The sequence below is a fragment of the Knufia obscura genome (assembly GCF_036327395.1).
Source record: "Knufia obscura strain CCFEE 5817 isolate CBS 148926 chromosome Unknown scaffold_3, whole genome shotgun sequence".
Taxonomy (NCBI): Eukaryota; Fungi; Ascomycota; class Eurotiomycetes; order Chaetothyriales; family Trichomeriaceae; genus Knufia; species Knufia obscura.
Window position 1 is genome coordinate 845,582 of NW_027042689.1, and position 16,538 is coordinate 862,119.

General features: G+C 51.7%; 8 protein-coding genes across 8 annotated transcripts; 6 read left to right on the forward strand and 2 right to left on the reverse strand.

Moving 5' to 3' along the window:
* Positions 1-1,490: 1,490 nt before the first annotated feature.
* Positions 1,491-2,323, forward strand: VPS8_1 (Vacuolar protein sorting-associated protein 8; the record flags this gene model as incomplete). Its single annotated transcript, XM_064871811.1, has 2 exons — positions 1,491-1,910; positions 1,955-2,323. The coding sequence occupies 2 exons, from the start codon at positions 1,491-1,493 to the stop codon at positions 2,321-2,323; spliced, it is 789 nt and encodes a 262-aa protein (XP_064732191.1).
* A 371-nt stretch (positions 2,324-2,694) lies between these two features.
* Positions 2,695-3,777, forward strand: PMZ80_003383 (uncharacterized protein; the record flags this gene model as incomplete). The annotated part of the gene is made up of 1 exon (XM_064871812.1): positions 2,695-3,777. One exon carries the CDS (start codon positions 2,695-2,697, stop codon positions 3,775-3,777), a length of 1,083 nt encoding a protein of 360 aa, XP_064732192.1.
* Positions 3,778-4,092: 315 nt separating this feature from the next.
* On the reverse strand, positions 4,093-6,195 carry PMZ80_003384 (uncharacterized protein; the record flags this gene model as incomplete). Its single annotated transcript, XM_064871813.1, has 1 exon — positions 4,093-6,195. One exon carries the CDS (start codon positions 6,193-6,195, stop codon positions 4,093-4,095), a length of 2,103 nt encoding a protein of 700 aa, XP_064732193.1.
* A 1,423-nt stretch (positions 6,196-7,618) lies between these two features.
* PMZ80_003385 (uncharacterized protein) lies at positions 7,619-9,875 on the forward strand (the record flags this gene model as incomplete). Its single annotated transcript, XM_064871814.1, has 2 exons — positions 7,619-7,623; positions 7,862-9,875. 2 exons carry the CDS (start codon positions 7,619-7,621, stop codon positions 9,873-9,875), a joined length of 2,019 nt encoding a protein of 672 aa, XP_064732194.1.
* A 69-nt stretch (positions 9,876-9,944) lies between these two features.
* On the forward strand, positions 9,945-10,178 carry PMZ80_003386 (uncharacterized protein; the record flags this gene model as incomplete). Its single annotated transcript, XM_064871815.1, has 1 exon — positions 9,945-10,178. The coding sequence occupies one exon, from the start codon at positions 9,945-9,947 to the stop codon at positions 10,176-10,178; it is 234 nt and encodes a 77-aa protein (XP_064732195.1).
* Positions 10,179-10,865: 687 nt separating this feature from the next.
* PMZ80_003387 (uncharacterized protein) lies at positions 10,866-12,311 on the forward strand (the record flags this gene model as incomplete). Its single annotated transcript, XM_064871816.1, has 2 exons — positions 10,866-11,895; positions 11,959-12,311. The coding sequence occupies 2 exons, from the start codon at positions 10,866-10,868 to the stop codon at positions 12,309-12,311; spliced, it is 1,383 nt and encodes a 460-aa protein (XP_064732196.1).
* A 193-nt stretch (positions 12,312-12,504) lies between these two features.
* hob1 (BAR adaptor protein Hob1) lies at positions 12,505-13,882 on the reverse strand (the record flags this gene model as incomplete). The annotated part of the gene is made up of 3 exons (XM_064871817.1): positions 12,505-12,527; positions 12,584-13,648; positions 13,699-13,882. The coding sequence occupies 3 exons, from the start codon at positions 13,880-13,882 to the stop codon at positions 12,505-12,507; spliced, it is 1,272 nt and encodes a 423-aa protein (XP_064732197.1).
* Positions 13,883-14,709: 827 nt separating this feature from the next.
* NFS1 (cysteine desulfurase) lies at positions 14,710-16,441 on the forward strand (the record flags this gene model as incomplete). The annotated part of the gene is made up of 2 exons (XM_064871818.1): positions 14,710-15,825; positions 16,019-16,441. 2 exons carry the CDS (start codon positions 14,710-14,712, stop codon positions 16,439-16,441), a joined length of 1,539 nt encoding a protein of 512 aa, XP_064732198.1.
* Between the last annotated feature and the right edge of the window lie 97 nt (positions 16,442-16,538).

Sequence of the window (16,538 nt, forward strand, 5' to 3'; positions counted from 1 at the left end):
TCGATACGAGATGCGTCTGATGCAGTGTACTGTCGGTTGGGGATGGGATAGTGAGAGTTGGTGCCACTGTTCGAGACTGCTGTACAACGTCGGTTTGTTGAACGAGAATTATTGTAAACGGGTATTCTTGTTGTACAATCGTGGTGACAATGATATGCTACACGTTATTAAAGAAGTGTACTTCGGTATGATTCGTCGTGATGCAGGAGTTGGTGAGCAGAAATTTACGATGCAACTTGCCAAACTGTTGCGACAACGAGGGTTTAGAGACTAGGAAGTGCAGCCAGGATGAACCAGGAGTATCCTAGCAGCAGCATGCCCCAATAACGTGCATGCAGGTCCGGAGTAAAGCAAACAATTAATAACAATGGGGCTTCTACGCTTGAAGTAATTGGGCGAGGCAGATATAGGCTCTGCAGCGTGCCCCTAGTGCACTTTCTGAAGGCCTTGGCTACAGCCAGGTCTCGCGCTTCTCAGCCCGACCGCAGCATGAAGCAAGAGACTGTGCTCTATGTGATATACCGGTCGATACCCAGCCGCAACAGCTTTGTCTGTGTATCGCAGCCACTGATTCAGTATCAGCGCCCAGCTCGCGTAAGCGGAGGCTACCCATAGCTACAGAATGGCAAATGGAAATCTGGTCTGCAAGCGCAGGCCCGTGTCACACGATGCAACCTATGTGACGTTCAGACTTTACGGCTTACTCTAAGAAGTGCAGTACTCGAAAGAGGCACGCTTTCGAATTGGTTTTTGCAGCTTAACCACGATCTGCGTTGCTTCTTGCCTCCAACATGAAGTCACCTCTCAGAACGTGGTGGCTGCTACGACTGTTGGCTGTAACTTCATTGCAAGCTATATCGAGACAGGCTGTGAGCTTGATATATGATTATATTGAGCTTTGAACGGTTATTTCATCGGCGGTCCTCATGGCAATGCTCCTGAGTATATGCAAGACGTTCAAGTCGAAAGGCTTCCTGGGTAAGCTGTGCCGGTAGAGTTTGCTCTGTCTGAGATGTGTCTCTGGCAGAGTAACTATTACCTAGTGGAGAGGCGATCAATGGAGTCTGCCCTGATCTGCAGAAGTTGTTGCTAAAAATGACCCCTTCCTCTTCCGGATTGAGGCTCTTGCCTGCGAGACTTGGAAAACGATCTCCAAACTCGCAACGGCGAGATAACGTTGACTGCGACAGCTGATAGAGCACCTTGCCGGCTTCTAGCAGCTGCTTGAGCTCTTTTTCGACGCGGTCGCTGCATCGCTACCACGGCGCTGCAGCGAACCAAGCTTCCAGCCCCAATCACACCAGAACTGCCTAGCAGAGCCGCGTGAATGCTCACGACGCGAGTGATTTCCGTCTGCGCCTCGTTCCAGTCATGCTAAATAGTAGCAAGGCTCACAGACATCGCAATTGCAACTTTCCAATGCGCATGTCTGCGGCTAGTGATCCTTGCTATTGTTACTGGAGGTCGCTATGCCTTCGTTCTACACTCTGATGGGTGTCGCACCGACGGGTTTCGACCCCGAACATCGATTCGTCACCTCCTGGCTCTTACCACCTTTATGGCTCGCGGTCTACCGCCTTGTATTCGCTCTGTTCGGATGGGCAAACCTGATCTCGGGCTGGGTTTGGAACGGCATCAACGCTCCTGATCAAATCGGACCGGATTTCAGCTATTTCACAACTCTGACTTGGTGGGGAATAACATGTTACATGACAATAGCCTCAATACATACATTCGTCTATGTCAAGAATGGCTACGCATGGCTGGACAGGTGGTGGCGCCCTTTTCAGGCTCTGCATAGTTTGTTCTACAGCACGATTGTGGTATTTCCTATCATTGTCACGGTAGTGTACTGGGGGATACTCTATGGGGGACCATGGTTTTCGGTCACAGAAGATGCTTTTCGCAACGTAAGTGCATAGATCTTGCGCGCCGCATCTCTAACGATAAGTAGGTCTCTAGACACGGTCTAAACTCATTCACAGCGCTTCTCGAAATTGTCCTCCCTGCGACGAATCCGCCTCCTTGGCTGCACATCCCATTTCTCATCTTACTGCTCGCAGCATACCTAGGATTAGCATACGTTACATATGCCACCCAAGGATTTTACACCTATGGCTTTCTGGATCCAGACAACGGCGCTGGACAGCTTGCAGGATATATTGTGGGTATTGCTGCAGCATGCGTGGTAATCTTCCTGCTCGTCTGGGGCCTGATTTGGACTCGAAGACGCTTTACTGGTCACGGCAAGAGGAGTAAGAACGACACCAGCATGGATACACATTTCAACAGCAGGCATGATGTGGAGATGGCAGTCAAATAGTATTGGGTACAGCGACTGTTTGATTCGACTGCGCCTTCCATTCGGTCTCAGATACTGTAATGCTGCGACGTCGCCTCTAGGACTCTTAGCGGCTTGCCGCTCTATAAATGGATGCTGCATACTCAAGATCTACACTGCATACTCAAGATCTACACTGCATACTCAAGATCTACACTGCATACTGGAAAGTGCTAACCACTTCGCGCAGCGGAAAGAAACTGAAGCATGATCTGCACGAGAGTCAATGTCACAAAGTTGAGGTCAACTCCGCAAAGCATGACTAATACACAATATGATTGAGAAGCTTCCGAAGCGTAATCACACGTTCACTTGCATCAGACCGGACGGCCAATCATTGTGTGACGCCTGCTATGGGTAGTTCCGATCAGCCTGTGCACCTTAGCACTAAGGTCCATACGATACAGGACGGCAGAGAGTTCACGAAACAGTTTCTGAGGCCTTGCCTTCCATGTAGTCTGCCGCTGCTGAGACGATGCCAATTCCACCTCAAGCAGCAGCCTCTGACACCCGATGCAGAGATATGTCTGGTCACTTGCTCCGCCGGCTCGAACATGCAGGATGCAGAAGCCAGTAATCACGAGGCTGTAAACACCTCCAACGATCCATGGCTAGCAGCCCACATCGACCTATCAAACTCCGGGCAAACACAAATCTGGACCTTCGCATCCTGGGAACCAGAGTTCAGCCAACACCCCAACCCAGCCGCTGCTGTTCAAGCATCGCCTCAATACCCCGTCTACCAGACACTCTTCCAAGCACTCTTCCAACACCTTAGGAAGAACCACATTTCTAAAATCGGAGACTCCCCACCAGAACAATGGCAGCGCCTCAAAGCCGAAGGCAAGATCGTCTCCGAACCATTCTCCAAATCCAAGGTCCTCTTCGGCACCATAGCAGAATGTCTCTGGCCTTTCCTTCAACGTGACCGGATCAGCAGGGAAGACAGACCATACCTCAAGTACATCGTTTCATCCGAGGCGCAACACGAGCCAATTCAAGCTCCCCCGACGTTGCACTTCGCGAAAATGGAAGAACAACATCTGCAGACTATGATTGATCGGACGAATATTCCGCGTACACTCGAGACATTACGGCAATTGCCTAGTATTGGCTTGTTTGACGAGGATAATAGGCCGGTTGCATGGGGCTTGCTGGGCAAGGATGCGAGTTTATCAAGTTTGCATACCGAACCTGAGTATCGAAGGCGGGGTCTGGCGGAGCGGGTGGCGCGGCGGCTGTTGACGGAGCAGCGGCAGTTCTATGTTGATGCAGACAGCGCGAATCTGTCTTACGAAGACCGGAGTGGTGGGATCGTGTATGCTCACGCTGACGTGTCGGATAGCAATCTGGCTAGTAGGAAGGTCATGGAGAAGATTGGTGGGGAGGTGATGTGGAGGGTCGCTTGGATAGAGATAGATTTGGGCGAGGGTTGACCTGATAGAGAAATACACGATCTAGACATACTAGACTTCGAGCCTGACAGTAATATCACAAGTGTCAAGAACCAGACTTGCATGTGCGGAATCCTCAGGTTCAGGTGGGATAGAATCGACTCCATCTGAGGACCGCAACCTGCGAATGTGGTCAAAGGTGACTGAACAAGCCTTAATTCTACTACGTTGGTACTTTTTATACCCATATTCTAGAGAACAAAATGTCGTCAGATACTCATACATATATCTACAAGAAATGCATAAACCACCAGTAGTGATCCAAACACCATGCCAGTTCAGTTGCAGGCAAGCCCTCTAAGCCCACCCACCAAACCTCCTAGCATGCTGTCTACTCATATCGCCATGTCCATGCCTCTTCATATGCCCCTTCACCTCCTCCACACCCCTCTTCATCCAGCTCGCCCTCTTCGTCACCGCGGTATCAACCCCATACAAACTCAACACCCCCGCCCCACCACACTTCTGGCTCTCATCCCCCTTACACGCCATATCGCACTTCGCCTCATCGACGCCCGTCATGTCGCTTGGCATGTCCGAGCCACACCAGCACTCACCGCCGTATTCGGTGCCGGCGAGGATGTAGCCGTTACTGGCGCACCAGGAGACGCAGGAGGTTGAGGTTACGAGGCTGTTGTTTAGGGTGTAGGGGGCGAGTTTGGGGAGGGTGCGCGTGGTGATTGTGTCGGGGAGGCAGGTGAGGTAGGACCAGGAGGGGGTGAGGGTGGTTGGGTTTGTGGGGGTTGAGGGGGAGGCGGATGAGGATGAGGATGGGTTGGCGTTGGAGCCACCGCTTGGTGAGGAGGCGGTGTTTGTTTCTGTAGGCGCGGCGGTTGCGGATGTGGAAGTGGATTGGACTTTTGTGACTGCGTTGCCGCTTGATGGGTTGCCAATGGAGACTGAAGCTGATGCTGATACTGATGTGCCTGTGCTTGAGGGGGCGGCGGACGCGGACGATGACGGCGCTGAGACTGCCGAGGACGATGAGCCTGCTGCTGGCTTGGTACCGCCTACATCTGCGGAGTTCGAGCATGTGCCGCCAGTACACTTCTGGTAGAGGGACAAGCTGCCTGAAGCACCGCACATTTGCGTGTCGTCTCCTGCGCATGGCATGTTGCAGTTTCCGACAACGCCTGGGACTGGAGCTGCGGCTGAGGGGATCTCGTTGGCACAGTAGCACTCCTTTCCGTATTCGCTGCCTGCGATACTGAATCCTTTGTCGCCGCAGAATTGAACGCATTGCTCGTTGGTCATGTCGTCTTGACTCGTGGTTGCGCCGGTAAGTGCACGAGAGTAGTAGTCGTCCTTACCGCAGCCCTGGTAGCCCCATCCTGAGCTCGTGAGGTCTTTGAAGAAGGACTTTCCTTCGCCAATTGTGGAGTTGCTAGCGCAGTTCGTAACAGGTGTTGCTTTGTCGGGTCCACTCTGGACTGGGTTGCAGCCCGGAAGTTGTGCGAATGGACCTTGGATATCCTCATCGATTCTGCTTGGTAGCTTACATCCTTCGGCGGTGGAGTCGGGGTAGAGCTCGAACACGGGGCAATCTTCGACACGGCCACTGTCGTTCGTGCATTCGTCAACGGCTTTCTGGAGAATGGCTTTATCCCAGCCCATGAGGAAATCGCCATGGAAGCCGTATCCGGTTGGGTCTCCTTGGGCCCAGAGGAAGGGCTGGCTGTTGCCATGCCACTTGTCACTGAACTTGTTGGTGTCCCAGATGATCTCATAGAAGATCGATACGAGGTGCCTAGGGTGAGTATCTGGGCAGCTGCCATCGTTGTAGGATCCGATTGGGAAGGACATGTGAGACTTGTGGTCGGCCGAGTCGAGGTTCACTCCGTCCCAGCAGGAAGGGAAGAACACCTGAGTTCTCAAACCATCCGGGCAGTTGATGTTTGGGAACCCTGGAGTTTCTGGGTTGCCGGGGTTCTTTTTGTAGTCTAGGCAGTTGTAGCTAATAGCTTGAGAGGCAAAGTCATCACCGGGGGAGCGCTTGAAAGGGTCACCTGAGATCATTCGTAGGCCCTCGGGAAACGCTTCTAGCTTGTCGTTGTTCGGTCCGCTTCGCTGGAGGTAGTACACCAAGCCGCCTCCAACTTGATCGACCTTCACGAATGTGCCGTCTTCGTGTTGGTAGTACAACACTGGGGTCCAGTAATTGGAGAAATCGCCATGCACGGTGCACGACGTGCATGATGAGTCCTGGGTGTCTGCGAAGTCCATCTCAAAGTCGAAGCCATTTCCACCCATGATCTGGTGCACGTGGCCGGAGATATTGCCAGGGGCAACGATAGGGTCAGCTCTTTCCACCACGAGTGTAGACTTGCATGGTAGTCGCCAGAAGGCAGCAGCCGGTGCCGCCAAAAGGCTCAGATAGCCGAGTGAGGTGGTAAGTGGCATATTTGGGAGTTGAAGATTCTCTCAAGGACAGTAAAGAACGGAAAAGCACGAGTCAATCGCGCTGAGGGAAACAAAGAAAGAATGGACGAGGTATCAACCTCGATGTCTGCAACGAGCGTGGAATTGAGAGAACAAAGCTGAACAACGAGAAGGACGCAGATAAAGAAAAGTACGTACCTCACAGATATAGCATTTAGACTTCTGATGTTGTATCAGCAAGATTGCAGGTATGAAGCGGCAGACATGAGGCTTACATGCGACCAGGGTAATGATAGCCTGGTCCAGCTTGGGTTGTGTGGAAATGAAGATGATGGCCCCAAACCATTGGCGAACATTACCGAAGACCAGAAAGGCAAAAGCATTCAGCACACCATGTTGGCGTCTCTGAAAAGTTCATGGAAGAGGAAAAGTCGTGCTCAACATGCGCCGGAATGGTTTGAGGATGACTAGGGTGGGTCATGCCGTGAACTACGGCGGCGCTAGCCAGAGACGTCGTTATCGAAATTGGTTAAGCGGCTCTCAATTGTCATTGTTTCGAACTGGGATAGCAGTCCGCACGGGCTGATGATCCCTTCTTGTGCGGCTCGCACATGTCGTCTTGTGCAGATCGAGAGCGAAGGCTCGTGGTGGGCGTGCGTAAGGACAGGTACCAGAGGCGGGGTTTCCGCATTGGAAGCATGTCTCATGGTTTCTGTGGGAGGGTAGTGATGATGGCTAGCTCGAAGGAAAGGCCAGAGCAGTCTTGGTTGCGTTGTCTTCGGACTCCTCATCGCTGACTCCGCTGAACGAACTGGCGATAGGGGAATGCATGATGAACGAGGGCTACTGAAACACAACCCTGCAAAACCACGAGCTGCATCTACAAAGCTTATCTGTTAGGGGCGCCGAAAGTGGGAAAGTCACGTTTCGCCTGTGATATCTTGTGATTGGTGGAAGCATTGAGCTATTGCTCGTCGCCGACCTCGAACTCTCGTCACCATCATGATGTCCGTCCTGAGGAGCTCGCGATTATTGTTATCTCTGTTTGGCGCTTCTCGTGCTGGCAACAAACCCGGCTGGTCATAATATTTCTTCATTGCAAGGGCGAATCAACTCAAGACTATGAATGCATAGTCACTACAATGAGATGCTTGATTGTCTGATGCGGCAAGAACGTCTCGCAAACATGTTTACCCTTCCAGTTGTATAGCGCTCTTCAACAGATACACGCGTCCTGACGGACGGCAGCTGCGACCGCCATTGTCGAGGTATGTCGCGGCAGGAACGCGTAGCTTATTCTAGAATTGCACCTGCCTCATGAGCTTGTTTTTCGTCCACCTACACAATGTTTGGCCCGAGATGACCAAACCCATCAGACCTCACATCGACCTGGTACCAGCTTTTGAGCTATTAACAGTTTCATGGACTTCCATACTTGCTCACAATGACGTTAGTACCAGTCTTCCTAGCTTTCCAGGGCGCAGCAGGCGAGACAAATCACGTACAGCTTCCCAGGTCTGAGCGTTGTGACACGACATTCCTGCCAAATTCTTGTGACAATGGCATTAATCTGTTCCACCGATCTAATGAGGCTCATCCGAGCATCAGAATTCGTGCGTACAAGAACTCTGTCTAAGCCTCGCTAATCTTGGTGCCCAGAGACATATCCCAATTTTCTCCTTCTCAGCATTTGGAGTGAGGATCATGGCAATGTTAGCCTTCTGACTTCAGCCGGCGAATCCATCAAGCTTCCATTGTCTACCGCCGGCGATACCAAGTCATGCATACTACTTGATGGATCACAATTCGTGTCCTCTGAAGGTCGATGGACCGTGGAGTTCGATAATGACTATTCGATCTCAAACTCGATGAAGCCTCCACCGCTGCCGACCACAAGTCCAGTAAAGGATGGTTCTAGTACCACCGACGGCCCTTCGCCGTCACCTGATGACAAAGTCGAAGAGGTAGTCCAGCCTTTCCATGGCAACGATTCTGGCTTCTTCGAGGACGTAGTACAGGAAGAGAAAGCTATTCCGACAAATAGGTCAATGCATACAGGACATACTATCTTCGGGAATGAGCATAAAGATGGCGATGGGCTACACGATAAAATTGTCAAAGCTTTCGAAGAACATCAAGCAACCTCCAAACACGACCAGGAAAAAATAAACGAGAACCAAGAAGCCCAGGGCATAAGCCCTGAGACTGACATTACCTCCGCCTCAGATGAGCTCGAGCAGGATCAAGCCACCGATCCACTTACTGAGTCGTCGAGTCAAATTCATGATGGGAATGCAGAACAGTTGGCTGCCTATGGTAATACTGCTTCTAGTGATGATCCAGACAGCGAAGAAACAGAAGAAGAGGATGCAGACGCCGTGTCGGACCACGAAGAGTCCTCGTCGCCAGTTAAGGCTGTGCCTTATTACCGACCCGCAGGCGAAGAGTCACAGCCTATCCCGGAAGCGGGTGCTGTAGATGCTGCAGATGCTTTCAAACGGTCGGCCGGCCAGGAATCTCAAGCCATTTCAAGCAACATGTTTCTTGAACATAGTGACCAAATACTGGGTCAAGCATCGCAGGCTATACCTCAACGAGCCGCTTGCGGCCTGTATCAGAGAGCGGCTGGACAAGAGTCCCAGCTTATACCCACGGAATCTCTTTCGAACCGATACAGAAGGCAGACTGCACCAGAATCACAAGATGTCCTCCATGTTGACCCGACCAAGACTGATGGACCGACATCAACCGAAACACGCCAGACCTCATCGCCAGAAAAGGCACCCAATCCGTTAAAGCGCGATCTAGGAGAAGAGTCTCAGGTCCTAGAGCAACACGTTGCTAGTGGTCTAGCTGACGTCGTAACTCAGGTAGCCTCATCTGCTCCGGAGATCCCCGGAACAAGTTCTACTTTTGTGGCTACTCAACGCTCAACAACGTCAGAGTTCCACACCCCCAGGATGAGTCGGGTATCGAAGCCACTTGCGAGGACGGGGACTTTTCAGTCACCGCGTGCGCCGAAGCTGTCGAAGCGCAAGCAATCAGAATCCGTAGACATGGAGGCATCTCGTCCCGAGCATAAGCGACTGCGGACACCCCTTGTAACCAAATTTAGGAGGCATAGCAATGCATCGAGTGAAACTTCAACAACATCTTCTTATCACGATGCTACAGCGGCGCCTCCAGCAACGAGCCATGACGAAGCTGATGCTGATACCATCACTGTCAACACTTCTGGAAGTACGAAGCGGTCTCAAAGTACACAAAGCACTCGAAGCAGCAAGCGTCGTCGGACACAGACCAGCGTCATCCCAGGTAGTATTGGGTTTCCTTCGAATCCAAAGGTAGTCTTCAGTGGGAGGTGCGCAACCAAGAGCAAGAAGATTGCCATGGACGCATTTGGCCGACTCGGTGGTCTGGTAGTGGACAAGGCCCTTGAAGCAGACCTTGTATGCATTCCTGGAGACGAATTGAAGAAGTCTCCAAAAATCATCCTCGCACTCATTCACGGAAAGCATATCGTAACCGAAAGATGGATTACCGAATGTAATCGCCAAAAGCTTTTCCCTGACCCAGCTAAATACCTTCCCATCGATCTTGAAAGGGAACAGGACTGGCAATTCAACCTCAAGGCAGCCATTGGGCGAGGTCGTGCAGAAGATGGCAAGCTGAGGAAGCTCATCATGGGCTACAAGGTTTAGGTTACGTCTCAGCTCCATCGTGAGAAGCTCGGCGGCATATGGAGCGACTTTAAGGCGATTGCTGAGGGAATGGGTGCCAGAAATGTGTATGCGAGGCTACCCACCAACGTGCCACGTAATAACCAGACGCTTGTTCTTGGTGACGAGGATGATGTTGATGCTGTTAAAGTTGGCAAATTGGGATGTCGTCTGTACAAGAATGATCTCCTGACTATGGCTGTTCTGCGAGGCAAGTTGGAGCTGGATTCCGGAGAATTTGAGCTTGAGATTCCGATCAAGGAGGAGCCAGAATCACAGGAGTGATCGCAAGAATTCGTGCAGACGTGCGAATTTGTCGTGTTTGGGTCGGTGTTTAGGGGTCTGTAGCAGAAAGTCATTGCGTTGAGCCTAGGTCTCCGGAAGCTCATGTATCAGATCCGGCTGTATGAAACGAGCTCACTTCAGACACAAATTCCATCTTCGCCTACCGTGAGTGTGTGCTGCTGCAGGAAGCGAAGCTCGCAGGGCACATCTTGCTTTGCTGACCATGTCCAATAACGCTACCCGAGACATGGCGCTTTGCTAGCACATGGTCTTACGAACAATATCAAGCTTGATATTGTACTTGCTGTAGCGGCATCAGAATATGCTGATGGCTTGATGTCAATCGTAGTTCATTGCCTCAGCAAGTTGCAAACTGGGTATATACCGCCATGTTTGCACCTACCGAATTAATAGGCATGGGTCTAGCCAGACAACATACGATCGATGATAGCCACGACTTAGTGCCATGCCTCACTTGACAAGGAGGTCGAAGCATCTTGATCTCGACATATCTCTGACCCTTCCATCATTCTTCAGCACATATTTCAGCACCTTCTTCTTGACGCCCATCTCATCAACTTTCCACCTAGAGTTCTGACCTTGACATACTACACTTCAGACCACAGCAACCTCCCTACAACACCCTCTCCTACTCAGATAGCTCAACGCACCACACCACGCCACATCATGTCCTCCTCCTCCTCCACAAACGACACCACCCCCCTCTGCGGCAGCACCCCCTTCCCCCTCCCCTGCCCCCTAACCCAACCCACCAACGGCCACAACGCCTCCTGCTACACCACCACCATCCCCCTCCCCCTCTGTCCCACCTACCCCTACGACACCGACACCCCCTCAAATCTCAATCTCAGTTCAACCCTCCTAACCCAACACACAACCTACCGCGACCTAGACGAGACATTTTACCAGCCGCAGGCCACCACGCTGCTCGTCTTCGGGATGGGACTGGGGATAAGTGTCCTGACGCTGTGTAACGTGCTAGTCCTAACACCGAGTCGCAAGCGCGGAATGCCGATTCACACGGCTGTGCTGGTCGGCTGTATGGCGATGATCGTAGTCGGCGGGTGTACAGTCTGGCTTGCGACATATGGGCCCGAGGTGGCTAGTTACCTGGTGCTCACGGGTGATTGGGCGAGTACAACGTATACCACCTCCTTCCGCGTTGCGTCGGCAGCCCGGTTCCTGGGCACGATTGTCGCGTTCGCGGCAGTACAGATTGCGTTTGCGTGGCAGGGGCGTGCGCTGTGTACGGTTGTGAAGGTCAAATGGGGGAGGGCGTGGTACGTGGGGTTGTTGGGACTGTTGATGGTGGTGGGATTTGTGGCGTTTGCGTTTACGGCGGCGTTTGGGGCGTATCAGGTGAGGTTGGTGGCGCTTGTGGGGGTGTGGGGGGTTGAGTATTTGCCGGGACGGTATGAGATGGGTGGGTGGGTGTATTTGAGGTTTTGGTATCGGGTTTGTGGGTGTGTTAGTTTGGGGTTGTGGAGTTTGTGTTTTTTGGGGACGGCGGGGTGCGTGGTTTGGGAGAGGAGGGGGGTTTTGGGGGGTGGGAGTGGGAGTGGGATTGCGACGGAAGGGAGTGGTGGGAGTGGGACGATGGCTGGGATGATGGGGGTGAGGAGACGGGCGAGGAGTGCGTATGAGAGGGCGTTGAGGTTGATTGGGATTGTGGCGGTGGAGAGTTTTATTGTGCCGAGTAAGTGTGTTGTTCGGGGATGGGTTTGTTGATTTTTGGGGTGCTAATGATTGTGCTTATTAGTCGTGCTCTGCATTGTCAGCGGGTTGCCGTTGCGAGTGCCTTTGACGGAGAGTCTGGTCTTACCGGTCATCCTTGCGTTGTTGCCTATTAGCACGCTTTTCCTTGACAATGAGGCTTCGATGGGGATTGGTCGACAAGTCATAACTGGCGGAAGTGGGTCTAGGGATCACTGTGAGAGTCGTGAGCGATTGCCTGAGGTCGGTCAGTCTTCAGAGAACCATCCGACTGACACTATTCATGTGTTTGCTGAGCTTGACAGCACGAGCATGAGATCAAGCGGGTTGGAAAGCAAGCCCAGGGGTCTACACCAAGGACAGTTCGAGAGAGAGTTGCAGGCGATCGACAGAATGTGATGCGGGATGTGGCTTGACTGTTGAAGCGAGGGGAAGAGAACCGGTGATTGAGCGGGTGGTGTGATTGACGGTATGCATTAATATGAAGAAGTGGCCGTGGCACGGGTTGCCTACTCTGTACCGACGCGCAACGAACCCAACTCTGCTGATGTTGTGGAAGGTAGCTCAAAATGCATATGCACATTCGCTTGTCCTAATTAAGTCGAACGTAGTTACCTGCAAGTGTCAGTACATGCTGCAGAACCGAAGAAGGGCAATTCTGCTTGACTCACCTGGAAATTGACCCTGCCTTGCACCTATCCTTCCTGTCCACCACTCATTCTCGTTCTGGGTCCGCGATACTATATCTATAACCTCACCGGTGGTGAAGCTCAGATCTCCCTCGGCTTGAGCTTCGTAATCATACAGTGCCGTAACTGTCTCAGCAGCCGGCACACCACTCAACCGGCTTGGCTTGGGCTTTGGCGGCGGAGGCTTTCCTTTCGCCGCTATGGTTGCATTCAAGGACGGACTCGCTGGTGTGGAGCCATTGGCACTTCCGAGGCCGGGTGAATAGGGTGGTGGTGGGTTTGCCTCTCCTGCCTCGGGATCGTGTCTCTGGCCGTAACGTGGCTTGCTCGCTTCTTCGTATTTCGATTTGCCGCTGCCATATTTGGACTGCAATGTTCCGGTCCGCTTGGGGCCGCCAGTGCTCTTGAAGTGAACAATGCTTAAAGCCTCGGTTTGCTCCTTGATGTCGCCTCTTTTCTTCTCGAATGCGGCTTCAATGTCGAGTGTCAGATCGAAATAGCCAATGTTTATGCCCTGCATCTTTTCGTGCAGAGTATAGAAAACATTGAGTTGCATGTAGTAGAATGACTGGAACAGCGGGCGGATAAACTCTGCCTCCAGGGCAAACAGTTTGGGCAGCTCATCCTTGAGGAGGTTATTGAAGTACTCGAAATCCTGAGTAGCCTGTTCAACGTCGCTTTCTGCTTTGAAGAGGGCCTTCTCGTCCTTCAGTGTCTTTTCTTTCTTGTCTTGCAGTTTCTTTAGGACTGCGCGGTGCCGATCGTAATCGAGCTGTTTGTGCTGTCTCTTAATCACGACTTTCCGGATGACCTTGACCACTTCCAGCAACTGATCCGCAGGTACAATGACTCGTTGCTCAATCATTTCTAGTTCGGGCTGTAGGGTCGCTTTGAGCTCACGAACTATAGACTCGTACTGTTCACATGCCTCTATACCAGCCGGATTGCCTTCTGGCATTAGTGAATTTGGGTCGGACATGCGCCCTGATATCGGCTTGTAGATTTCTGCGACTGCTTGGGAGAACTCGATTTGGTGATCCAGCATACCTGGTTTCTGTCAGCATTGTTTAACAGACTTCTCTACTGGTCAGGCGCACCGTTTATTGCTTCAAAGTATTTCTTAGATTCATCGTGCAACTTCTTGGTTTCTGTTTCCAATTCCTCAAAACGCCTTTCGGCATCGATGAAGATGGCATCTTTGGTGATATCGCCCAGGTTAAACCTCTGCTTGAACTGCTGAGGGGTTCTTGTTATGCTCTTGGTGAAGCCCTTGATACTCATGGTGCCCCACCAACGAAGACTCTACTTGAGATGGGCCGGATGCAATGGGAAAGGATGCGCCGAGGGGTGGGAAGTATGCGACAGCAGGCTATACGGCTTGAAGAGGTATGAAGGAAATATGAGACGCAGGTAAGAAAGCACGAGTCTATACAGGGAGTGTGTGAAGAACGCTGTTGTTGGTGGATCACGTAGTGTGGTAGTATTGACCATGAGTTCCAAGAGGCCGTCTGTTTGCCGTAATCATCCTTCTCGGACGTTTGGGGGCTTCGCGTACGTCGGCAGCGTTCTCAAGCTAAATGACGTACCCCCAAGCCGTGGCAGTGTACTGTAGATTAATTGTTCTGCCTACAGTACGGGTTGCGTGACAAAATTCAGTAAGAATTGATTTATGGCTGTAATGGAATCAGCAGGAGTCGCTGTCAGGTTGGAAGGGTCTGTCGATATCGAGCAGTGCAGTCACACCTGTCCGAACAGCATTCGAATTCGAGCTGCATAATAAACGGCCCCAAGTTTATGTATTTTGTGCAATCATGATGTCCAAGGCGGCGAGAGGCAGTAATGCCTGACAGCCTTTCATGGAAGCAGTTGGCACGTGATCTGGAATATCCGTGGCCGCTGCGAGCGAAGGTCGGCCGAGCACTGGTCATGTGGAGGGCGCGATTGATCTCCGCGATAAACTTTCGTGACATGCTTCTTCTTAACTAATCTGTACAGCTCTTTCGCCATCGCTGTTCCTTGACATTCGAGTGCCATTATTTCACTCACCTTGACTATAACATATCGCCTTGGACCTCTTCACTGAGCATCTAAGCTAGGAAAACACCAAAATGTCAGGATCAGCTACAGCAGCAGTGAGGCAAGCCTCGAGGTTATGCTCGAGAAGAGCATCCACCACCCTCAATCCATCACATTTCCGCTCTACAGTACGATCAAGCAGCATTGCTTGCCAGCGTCGGACCTATGTCTCCGAATCGAGGCCTCAAAATGCTCAAGTTACAGATATCGAGTCCACAATCCGACAAGATCAGAAGAAATTCATGCAACAAAGTGGAAAACTACCATCGCAATCATCGCTGGACCAAGGCATTTCCGGCGACACCGCCATGAGTCCTTCAGCTGGTATCCTGGGCCAAGCCACAATCATGGACAATGGTACCAGACCAATCTACCTCGATGCACAAGCTACCACTCCCGTCGACCCAAGAGTATTAGATGCCATGCTTCCATATCTCACCGGCATGTACGGTAACCCTCACTCGAGAACACACGCCTACGGGTGGGAATCAGAGAAGGCATCCGACCAAGCAAGAGAACATATCGCAAAACTGATTGGCGCTGACCCGAAGGAAATCATCTTCACCAGTGGCGCAACTGAATCGAACAATATGAGCATAAAAGGTGTCGCAAGGTTCTTCGGCAGAGGAGGCAAGAAGAAGCACATCATTACATGCCAGACTGAGCACAAGTGTGTCCTTGACTCGTGCAGGCATATGCAAGACGAAGGTTTCGATGTCACATACCTGCCCGTCGGGAACAATGGCTTGGTTGACCTCGACCAGCTCAAGGCTGCCATTCGTCCTGATACCATGCTGATCAGTATCATGACCGTGAACAACGAAATTGGCGTCATTCAGCCAATGAAAGAGATCGGCGAGTTATGCCGATCCAAGAAAATATATTTCCACACAGACGGTGCACAGGCAGTCGGCAAGATACCCATCAACGTCAATGATTGGAACGTCGATCTGATGTCGATATCTTCGCATAAAATCTACGGTCCCAAGGGCATTGGCGCATGCTACGTTCGAAGACGACCCCGTGTCAGGATCGACCCAATCATTTCTGGAGGCGGTCAAGAAAGAGGTCTGAGAAGCGGTACTCTCGCACCACACCTCGTTGTTGGGTTTGGTGAGGCTTGCCGCATTGCCAACCAGGAGATGGAAGTAAGTCCAAACCTTTCCTTTCCCTAACCTCCTACTCTCACATGATTATATTCTGCTCAAAACATGCATGGCTTTCTGAGCACTTGACATAAGCTTCTTGTCACTTGCTTTGATTATAAACGCAGGGGTTCTGATACACACATAACATCGCATTATCACACATAATCTGTTGAACCACCGCTGACTCTCACAGTACGACCACAAACGCATCTCCTCCCTCTCCAAACGCCTACTCAACGGTCTCCTATCAATGGAACACACGACTCTAAACGGCGACGCCCAACGCCACTACCCAGGCTGCGTCAATGTTTCCTTTGCCTACGTCGAGGGTGAGTCCCTCCTCATGGCCCTCAAGGACATTGCGCTCTCTTCCGGCTCAGCATGTACATCCGCCTCGCTCGAGCCCAGCTATGTCCTCCGTGCCCTCGGTAGCAGCGACGAGAGCGCTCACAGCAGTATCCGATTCGGCCTTGGACGATTCACGACAACGAGCGAGGTGGACTATGTGCTTAAGGCCGTTAGTGAGCGTGTGACGTTCTTGAGAGAGTTGAGTCCCTTGTGGGAGATGGTGCAGGAGGGAATTGATATCAATAGCATTGAGTGGGCTCAGCATTAAGTCTGTTTCAATAGCGGTATGGTACCAGATATGATTTTGTACAGCATGAATGTGATGACGAATCTCACGCCTACACCGGTTCATACTTTGCCTTGCT